General features: G+C 39.4%; 1 protein-coding gene across 1 annotated transcript in view; it reads left to right on the top strand.

Annotated features, from left to right (window-relative positions):
• The first annotated feature begins 812 nt into the window (after positions 1–812).
• The window catches only part of PLCXD3 (phosphatidylinositol specific phospholipase C X domain containing 3), a 213,248-nt gene continuing 203,458 nt past the window's right edge, over positions 813–10,602 (top strand). The window contains exon 1 of the mRNA XM_036736655.1: positions 813–915. Within this exon, the coding sequence (XP_036592550.1) occupies positions 813–915 (103 nt within the window). The remainder of the gene's footprint in view (positions 916–10,602) is intronic.

The raw sequence follows: 10,602 nt of genomic DNA, 5'->3' as shown, positions 1-10,602 counted from the left end.
AGCCATATACCTATGCGGGCAACACTCCCTGTGGAAATAACAGTTTCTTCCTTCTGGGGCGGGGGGAGGGGAGGTGGATGGGAGAAAGTGTCTTCATTTGGAATGTTTGACTTAACAAAGCAAAGTCTGAGTCCTAGTTGCATGGTCTCCCCTTCTATTACTGGCTAATTGCTGTTTGCAACGACCAGATTTGGTTTAAAAAAAAAGTCACTTGCGCCAATGATTGGGAGCAATACTAGAGAATGCCTACTGTAGTCACAGAAGGATAAGAATGGAAAGAGCAGAGAAACCTCAAGCGACAGCTTTAGTACTGCGAAGGGTGAACCTACCCTATAAAGTCTACCACAATTTGGGGAAAAATTAGTCCCGCACTCTCTCAGTAAAGTGGTCCAGGGAGTCATATCAGAAAGCAGACGAACCGCAGGGGTGAAAAGGAAAGGAGGCAAAACAACTGGCGCGTACCAAGTTTAAAAATCTCTGTATGAAAGCCAAGACTAACTGAGAAACTGTGAGGGAAGGAAGAACCGCTGGGGAAGAATTAAGGGGAGGAGGGAAGGCGGGTGTAGGAGCCGAGAGAGCAGAGCAGGGACATAAAGAACAAAAGCCCTAGTCGAGTCTGGCGGCGGCAAGGAGGGAGCATGGGGTGTTTTGAATAATTATTAAAATTAGCATGTGTCTGCGCCATCCTGTGGGTGTGGTGCAGAGCGGAGTGTAAACTCTAGCAGGGCTGGAGCAAACATTGGATTATAGGCAGCGAGCCTGCCAGGCAGAGAAGTAAAGGAGACAGGAGCGGGAGGCACACGGGGAGCAGGATGGCTTCGTCTCAAGGGAAGAACGAGCTGAAATTCGCCGACTGGATGGCAACTTTGCCAGAAAGCATCCACAGCATCCCCCTCACCAATTTAGCAATCCCAGGTACGGATGAAGTGGCTGCCCTGGCCGGCTCCGGTCGGAGGGGTTGGGGTGGGTTTGCCCTCTCTTCTTCTTTCTGCCCTGCCATCCTGCTCTGCTTTTTCTGCCAATGAGTGGCAACTTGTCGCTGGCTAGAAAGAAGCTATTTTCTCAGGGTTAGGGGAACACATACCCAGGAGCTCCTGGCTTCCGGGCGTTTTGCAAATCTCTGGGGACCAGAGCGCCTCAATTGGTGTCAAGGTGACTGGGGTTTCCAGTAGCTTTTGGATAGACTGTGTGCAAGACGATTCCAGGGATGCTTGGAGCTTTACAGCCCCCTTGTCCTCCCAGCACTATTTTTTTTCCTTCGACATGGGGGGCCAGGCGGAAGGAGCTTCGGGGAGTTGGGGTGGTCGTCTTGTATGACCAACCTCAGTGCGCCTCCAGGGGGCTCAGCTTTCAGTTGAAGGACCTCAGGCTCCTTCCGCTACACAGAATTGAGCAGCTTTGGTGAATTTCTCGGTCAGACCCTCCCAGGTCATTAATATTCTTCTCGGGTCTCCCTTAAAGAGACAAAGAACCTTCCAAAGAGCCGAGGAAAGTTCGGGGGACCAGAAAAGGTTGTTCTTGGAAGAGGTGGGAGGTTGGGACAGAGGAGGCAAAGGAGACCTTTCCAGATGTCTCCAGATGTGTGCGGGGAAGCGAGGGCAGAATGGGCTTGGTGGATTGTGGGCTGTCAGGTGCAGTTCCGCGTCTGGAAGTACATGACAATGGTATGAAGAGCTCTTGGCCAGAAAACCAACCTCAAGGAGGTTAGTGGAGGGAGAGCACTTGGTTCTAGGGTCAAAACCGGTTAGGAGTTTAATCGGGAGTAGGTTTTTGAAGCCAGAGAAAGGGTAGTGGAAAGGAAATAGGTAGAAAAAGGAATTCTGCCAGATGAATTGAATCTCTCTGAAAGGTAGAAACTGCTAGACCTAGAAGGTTACAGACTACTTAGGGCTGTAGGTGAAAGACTTCCGCAACAGAAGCATGCCACACCTTCTGGGTCAGGCATATAGGAAACAACGGGTCATTTGCAGAGTTCACAACACTAGGAACATGGTCGGAACTGGGTACAAATTTGGCCATTACTCCCTAGCGGGGTGAAATGTGCCTAGAGAGCTGTAGATGCCGCTGTCCATTTCAGGACCTCAGAAACTGCTTCTTTGGCTGTTGGGGCCCTCAGTGCCTTCTTGCCTGTTCGGATCTAGGTTCTTTGGCCAACTGTTCTGCCCCCGTCCCTCCCTCTTCCTCTACCCCAATCCCATCTCAGAGAATGGCATCAGGTACTGAAAATCGACAAAGACTCGACTGAAGGACGGCTGAATTTGCTCATTAACTGGGTTTGTTCAACGTTTGGTTGTGAATTTGGCATATCTTTTGCAACGACTGCAGGCAACGACAGTAAATAGGTTTTCAGTCATCTTGCGAGCTCTACCATTCTGGGGTACTAGAATTTGGAAATGTTTGTGTTCTGACACTAAAGATGCAGCTTTTTTTTAGTTTTAAGGATCCTAGAGTGAAAATAATACTTCCCAAACTCCAATTTTCCCATCCAAGTGACACCTTGGATAGACTAAGAATTATTCTCTCAAAGAAAGCTGTGTAGAAAGTATATGATTGGGTTTGCTGGGAACATCCTAGTCCTGAATTCCCTACATCAATGATCCTTGATTTAGTTTGCATCATATTTCATTTTTTTTCATCATGCTTACCTATACATTGTTTTATCTGAACATTACAATCCTGTGAGGGCAGGGATTAAAACCATCTGACAAAACAAGAAAGAAACTGAAAGAAAATGATCTGATTAAGGTCACATAGCTAGTACCTACTTAGTTGTAGACTTCATCATATGCATGTGTATTTTGTCATTAAAAACATTTATGAATATGATGTGCCATTTTTGGAAGCCTGTTCACACTTCATTACTAAGATTTCTATTTGAAGGAGAGCTTATGGATCATCTAGTTTCCATGCCCTCATCTTATCAATGAGAAAACTGAGGCCCAGAAAAGTTACTTCATGAGGTAGGTAGGCCAGTTATTATTAGCCCCATTAGCACTCAGCATAGTGTTTGGCACATAGTAGGTGCTTAATAAATGCTCCCTTTACCTAAGGATCATATGGCTACTAGTTGATGTAGCCAAAATTTGAGCCTTTGCCTTTAAAACCTCTTTCTATTATATGACAGTTCAAAGAAGGAGGTCTTACTGTATTTAGAGAAAACTTAACACCCCTTCTCTCCATAATTCTTTGCTTTCACAGTGGTGTAACTAGCATGGAACAGGTGATACACCAGCATATCTAGATATGTTTGAACACAAAAGGTACCAGAGATTGAGTCTAGGATAGGGACTGAGAGTGGGATGAGACAGCTTCCTTCTATTTCTTATGCTCCAGCTGCCATATCTATTTGCTGGTGACAGAGACCTGGAGTTTCCAAACTATAAATCTGATATCAAACTTAAGACTTTTAGTCTCCTACATAGAATTTTTTATTCCCAATTTGAGATATATCTCTATCCCTTTGTTATTTCAGAAATACCCCCATTACTACATTCACTGAAGGATCTCTCTTGTCCCTCTGTCTATGCGATCTTTCAGGAGGATAAAACTCCTGTTTTCTGACCACTATATGAGAGCCTGACTTCATTCATTAATTAATTCATTAGACACTAATTGCTTTTGAAGAATACTACACTAGGCTGTGTGTGTGTGTGTGTGTGTGTGTGTGTGTGTGTGTAGATACAAAGTTTAAATCATGATTCCTGCTTTCTTGGAGCTTATAGTCTAGTAGAGGATAAAACACAAACATGTAACTATTATACACATTACATTATAGATAGAGAGGTACTAAGCATAGGGTTTTATAAGGTTCTAAGGAGAGGTTATTAAAAATGTAGAACTTTCTCCATGTTCTTTGCAGAGGAACTTGGTTGGGGGGGCAGTCATCCCAAATGTGTGGAATAATACAAATATAATGTAATTTTTTGGTATACTGATTTATTTTGTTGAGTTTCTATTCTTCCTCTTTTAAAAAATATTTGTAATGAGAGACACCATGGGAGACAGTAGGAATGTGAGGGAAATCTAGGTGATGTAAAAACAAAAGATATTAATAAAGTCCATTAAAATCAGTCAGGACCAAAATGACACAATCACCCCAGACTTTGTTAATTCAGAATGGGCAAAGGGGACCTATTTGAATACTTAAGTCCTCTATAAACTACTTTTCTTCTTGGAGGAAAAAAAGGTGAAACATTTTTATTCTGAGATGTCTAATTGGAGACTATTAAACACTAATGGAATAATTGCCTCAAAATCATGCTAATAGCTTCCTGGCTGCTACATGTTTACTTGGCCAGTTGTTCCAGCTTGAATTAAGTAATTATCTCCACCATTTAAAGCTTCTTCTCTACCTCAAATAAGTGTTTCAGTGATAGGAGGTATTTTTCCTGGAGCACCCTTAATGTTTTGGGTTTCCTTGGGTTAGGTGATTGGGAAGTGAAAAGTGGTCTAATTAAGAGAGGGAATAGTTGGAGCAGCTGACCTGGATTATACCTTTTGGTATAGAACATAACAATTGGCAGGTGTATAATATTTATCACTCAAAGTCAGTGGCAATCTATTTAAACATATCACAAGTGACTGTGTGTTTTAATGCTTTCAGAAATAATGTCTTTCTATGGCTGTTTTGCATTTAAATGGCCCCATGATTTGGTATTGATGGGGTTGAGAAATCAAGTTAGTCATTGGTATTAGTTGTTTTACTTTTTAATTTGTTTTTAAAAAGACATGTTATGCTAGGCAACAATGAACAATCTTTCCCATTTGCTGGACTTTTCAGTGCAATTTATGATTTCCTTTTCTCTTGAAAACCAAATTAAATTTTGATTCATAAATGTTTGTTTAATGACATCCTAGCATTTGGATTTTTAATCATACTCCCCCTTGCTACAAATTGGAGAAGCAATGAAAACTGTGGAAATGCAAGTTTATTTAAACAGAGAAAAAAAAGGCAGGAAAAGGTAAAAGTATAAGAAGCAGATTAAAGCTGAGCATCGTAATGGTTGGGGCCACCTTGGAAAATCATCCTGTTGCTATGTAATACTGATGGCCTCTAACATTTTTAAACGGTGGATCATTTGTTTCTTCTAATAGAATTTCCCTTGGTTATTGACCAAATCTGGAAAAGGATATAAATAATTTAGCTCTTGGTTGGTCCCAGCTACATACCTGATGTAGCTTTGGGAATTTTTTTTTCAACTGCTTCAGTGAACTGACCCTTAACAGAAAAAAAAATTGGTTTTAGAGAAATCTCTCAAAACTTAGGGCAATTGAGAAATCCCTTCATTTTTTCCTTTGATGAGGAGGTACTTTTGTAGCTAAACTCCTCTCTCATGAAACCAGCATAACATTTGTCTTCCATTTATTTTCTTTGGAAAATACCAACGTGCTCCTCCATCACCTCCAAAGACATTTTATTCTAAAGAAACAGTGTTAATACAGCATTAAACTATTACTTTGCCAAGTAAACAGCAAAGACCTAATGGAAGCGGCTACTTCAAACACCTAATTTAAAATGTATGCTAATTTATTTATCAAATGAGTTTAATTGATGTCTTGTTTTTTACATCACAGTCATTTCCAAATATTTCCCCCTATCCTCACCGAGTGGGTACTCCTCTGTAAAAAAAGAAAACCAATTACCACAAATGACCAAGTGACTAAGTCTGATAGTGAATGCAACATTATACACCCATAGACTTACTTTTCTACTGGAAAGGAAGGAGGTGTACTTCTTTAATTCTTCTCTGGGGCCAAGATTGACCATTACATTTACTCACTGTTTGGCTTCAGCGTTCTTTTCATTTACATCATTATTGTCTGTATTACTGATCTCCAAGTTCTGCTGACTTCATTTTGTATGTTTTTCTATTTTTATTTAAATTCTTCATTCTTGTTATTTATTTCAGCATAATAACATTCCATGACAATCATTATTTCCTCAGTAATTCTCTATTTTTGATCTTTTAAAAGAATAACCAGATACAGCACTTCGAAAATTTCAAATCATTTTATATATTACCTCGTTTGATGCTGACAACAACCTTGTAAAGAAAGTATTACAGGTATTATTATCCCTATTTTACAGATGAGGAAACCAAGGCTCAGAGAGGCCAATTGACTTGCCCATAATCACCTACCTAGTAAGTGGTAGTGCCACCCTTCAGCCCTGTCCTTTATTCCTCTCCTCCCCCATTCCTGACCACATCCAGGACCCACTTAGGCTTGCTGATCACTTAGCTTGGATGACATAACCGTCACCAACTGTACTCCTTCCAGGGAGATGGGGGACCTTTAGGCCTTACCTTTTCATCCTAAATTCCTCTAGTCCTCATCATTCACCCTGCCTCTATACCTGTAGACCACTGGCACTGTCATCTGACCTACTGATGCAACATAAGAACCCCTAGGTCTTGCTGTTAGCCCTGCTGTGGAAGTTTTCTTTATTTATTATCTCCCTCAATTAAAGTATAAGCTACTTAAGAGCAGAGACTCTCTTACTTTTTCTCTTTGCAGTCCTAGAACTTAGCACAGTGCTAAGCATATAATAAGCAGTTAAATGTTCATTCATTCTCCTATCAGAGGTAATGTAAATCTAAGTCTTCCTGATTTCAAGTTCAACATGCTATATACTACACTGAGCTGAGTACCTAAAAAGGGTAGTGGCATTTGTTAACCTTCTTGGGCAGTCAATGAGCAATAAAATTTTTCAGGATGAGCCTAGCTACTCCTGCCCACTCCCTCATATTAATTACAAAAGAAAAAATGGGCTATAAGAGAACATATGGCTTGATTTACTGTACATTGATTCCCATTGTATTTCTGTCACTCTTATCAAACAGGGATAATCCAACTTGCCCTTTGACAGACTAAACAGATGCTTTAGCTGATATTCCTGTCCAAAGTTCAAATGGTGTTTGGAACTGCAGCCTTTATCTAAGCTCAATGCTTTTTAGCTTAATGAACCTAGTTGGGGAGTATTTCTGATAAAGTAGCCCTTCTCAGTTCATCATACACCTTGAACAATCCAACACAAATGAGATTTCATTCCTGCCAAAATAGTTCTTAGGTCACCAGTAAATACTTAGGATAAATGTCAAAACTTTCCACCTCATTTCCCTCCTCTGTGTGCCACAGGTGCATGCAACTTCAGCTCAGTGATAGCAATGATACTTTTAAACTCATCACACCTGGTTCAACTAGTCTTCATTCACTAGGGCTCTTCCTTTCACATTCAATCTGTTTTTGAATGGTGCTTTTGACTGGGCATGGAGGCTGTGAATATATGAAGTAGCAATAGCCAGTACTGGGATTCTATGAAAACAAAATAAACAAAAGGTAAGTTTATATAAAACTGATGTTTTTGCTGAAAAGAAACTTAGTTATCCATTGTATTTGGATTTGTGAGTATAGACTCATTGGTTCTAAGCCTGTTTTCATAGGAATAGAAAGTAACTTCTAGCTATACTTCAGTAGTAATACCACTTTTTCCAAGGTCACTTATCTGTTACTTTATCTATAGAGACAGCAGCCCAGAAATAAGTAAGATACAACAGAAAAGGCCACCAATCAGCCAACAATGATGTCACAAATAACACCAGGCACTTTGCACATAGAATAACACTTCAGGACCTCATTCACAATCCATTTATTCTTATTTTAAACACAAAGCGAAAACCTTTTGTCCAGACTATGATGGGTAGTTGGAAGGCTAATCCACTGAGTTAGCCCATAAGTACATACCTCTTAGATAGGCACTGGTAAAGAACAATCAATTCAGTTCAGGGCTGAATAAAAGAATGGAACAGATTGCATTTGGGTCTTTTAATGATTCCAGGCTGCTTCCTGATGCATTGCTCTGACACATATTATCCCAGCAATGCTGTATGGTTGTAATTCTTTGAACATCATTATCCTCTGAAGATTCAAGCACAGATGGTTCACAGGGCAGTGGTATGGAACAGTGGTGTCAAACTCAAATAGAAATGGGGGCCACTAATCCATACATAATGATCCCTGTGGGCTGCATGTTTATTTAGTTTTAAAATGTAATAATCTGTCTTTTATTATATTTTAATTTTATTTTACTAAATATTTCTCAATTACATTTTAATCTGGTTCAGGCCACATTTGAGTGTTATGGGCTACATGTGACCCATGGGTGCATATTTGACACTTTATGGTATTCAGAATTAGAGTGTAGTGTATTTCGAGGATGACCTGTGTGAAATAATGACATAAATGATATTCTTGAGAAAATAACCTGGTTGGTGAGGATCGCAGTCTGAGTGCTCCCCTGGTGGCCATGGAACATACACAAATCCTAGAGGAAGTTTTCTAGTACTTTTTATGCAACTACTGCAGTTGTTCCATTAAATAAGAGGGACAAGAATTGCCCAGAATGTGAAGGCATAGATGGGTGGCTTACCAATGGAAGAAATACTGATGTCAGTGAGATCACATGTCTACTAAATCAGTTAAATAGAATTGAAAACAAGTTTGGTTATTGGATTTCCCAGGTCACAGCAAATTAGAATGAGAGATTCAGAACTGGAAGGGTCTTTTCATGTTATGTAATATGCTACTCACTTCATGAATTCCCTCTAAATAACCCTGAAAAGGGTAGTAATTCATTTTCTTGAATACTATGGCTTATGATGGGAAACTTACTACCTCCAGTGGTGGCCCATTCCCTTTCCAAATAGCTCTAATTATTAGGAAATTCTTTATATAGGGCTAAAATCTGCCCTCCTATAATTTCTATCTATTAGTTGTACATTAGCCCTTTGGAGACAAGCAAAGCATGTCAAATTTCTTGTTCAGATATATGAAAATAGGTATCATGTCCCTCCATAATGGTATTATAATGTATTTAACTAATGTGTCTTCTAGATGATATTTTTATAATATTAAGGCCAGAAACATTTAAGCTATAAAATTATATCATGATTACTTATAATTATATTTCAGTACGCTAATGACATACTGTTATTAATGTGGGCACCACATCTACTGATGCAGATCCCAACCATGCTGTAAGGAAAGAAGAAGAAAAGGAGGAAGGGAAAAAGAAAGAATGGAATTTAAAAAAATAATAATAATTAACAATGACAAAAGTGAAATGACAGCCACTTAGTGGCACTGGACTGTGCTTTACAAATATCTCGTGTAATCCTCACAACGACCCTGGGAGGTGGGTGTTATTACTATCTCCATTTTACACATGAGAAAACAGAGGATGAAGCTTGCCTGTGTCCACACAACTAGAGTGTCTGAGGCCATATTTGAACTCAGGTATTTCTGACTCCAGGTACAGCACTCTATCCCCTACCTCCTATCTGCCCAATGTTCCTTGGGCAAGAAAAATACCTATTGACTGACTGATTGAGATATAAGAGCTGCAAACAGCAGACAAAAGAAATTTTAAAAATCTCAGACCATCTAGTGTAAGGCTAATATCACTATATATCTCAATAGTCTTTGAAGGCATAATTATATAGAATCATAGTATTTTAGAGCTGGAGGTCATCTGGTCTAAATCCCTTATGATGATAACTTTCCCAAGGTCTCAAAGGTAGAAAGTAAATGTCAGGATTCAAAGATCTTTCGATTCCTGTTTCAGTGGGTTTTTTTTTCATTACATGATGTCACACCAACACAGTATAATGATTGTGATTCAGTCACTAAGGAAAAGTTAGATTTCATTTGGTATGCTCTATTTAATAAGGCAGGGAAGAATATGATACATAAAAATTTCTATCCAAAATGGTTAAAATAAAAACAATGTAAAATTCCCAAGATTCTCTAAAAATTTTACTTGAATGCAATACCTTATTTTTTGTAGATGGCAATAAATGAGATATTAAAGTACTTTGAGACCCCAAACAAATTGAGTGAGTGACTATCATCCTATCTGTTCATCTATCTTAACCAGAGTCAGAATACATACCCCCATGGCAGTCTCTCTCTTTAGACTCCCTTCTGAGCTTCAGTCATACATTACCAACTGCCTTTCAGATATATTGAGCTGCATGTCTCATAGACACCTCAAATTTAACATGTCCAAAAAAGAACTTACTATCTTCCCTTTTCCCAAACCTTCCTCTATTCTCAATTTCTCTATTATTATTAAGGATGCCACAATCCTCCCAGTCACCCAGACCCAAACTTTGGTATCATTCTTGACTCTCCATACCCGCTCACCCTGAAAAGCCAACAGTTTGAAAAATCATGCCATCCCTATCTTCACAATCCCTCTTGCATAATTTGCTCTTGTTCACTTATACAGTTGTTCCCTCTGCCTCCCCCATGCAGTTCATGCTCTTGTTGCTTCTTGCCTAGATCACTGCAATAGCCTTCTAACCTGAATCCTTGCCCCAAGTATATCCCTACTCCAATCTGTTCTCCATTAAACTGCAAAGGCAATCTTTCTTAAGAGTAGATATGACCATGACACTTCCATGCTCAGTGAGCTCAAGTTACCCAATATTGTCTCTCTAGGTATGGGGTTCTCAACCTGGCATCCATGAACTTTTTAAAAACATTACAATTGTCTTTCAATATAATTGGTTTATTTTATGATACTGGGTATTTTATTTTATG

The sequence above is a fragment of the Trichosurus vulpecula genome, chromosome 1 (genome assembly GCF_011100635.1).
Source record: "Trichosurus vulpecula isolate mTriVul1 chromosome 1, mTriVul1.pri, whole genome shotgun sequence".
NCBI classification, from domain to species: Eukaryota; Metazoa; Chordata; class Mammalia; order Diprotodontia; family Phalangeridae; genus Trichosurus; species Trichosurus vulpecula.
Note: the sequence above shows the minus strand (reverse complement) of the source record. Positions and strands in the feature narration are given on the sequence as shown.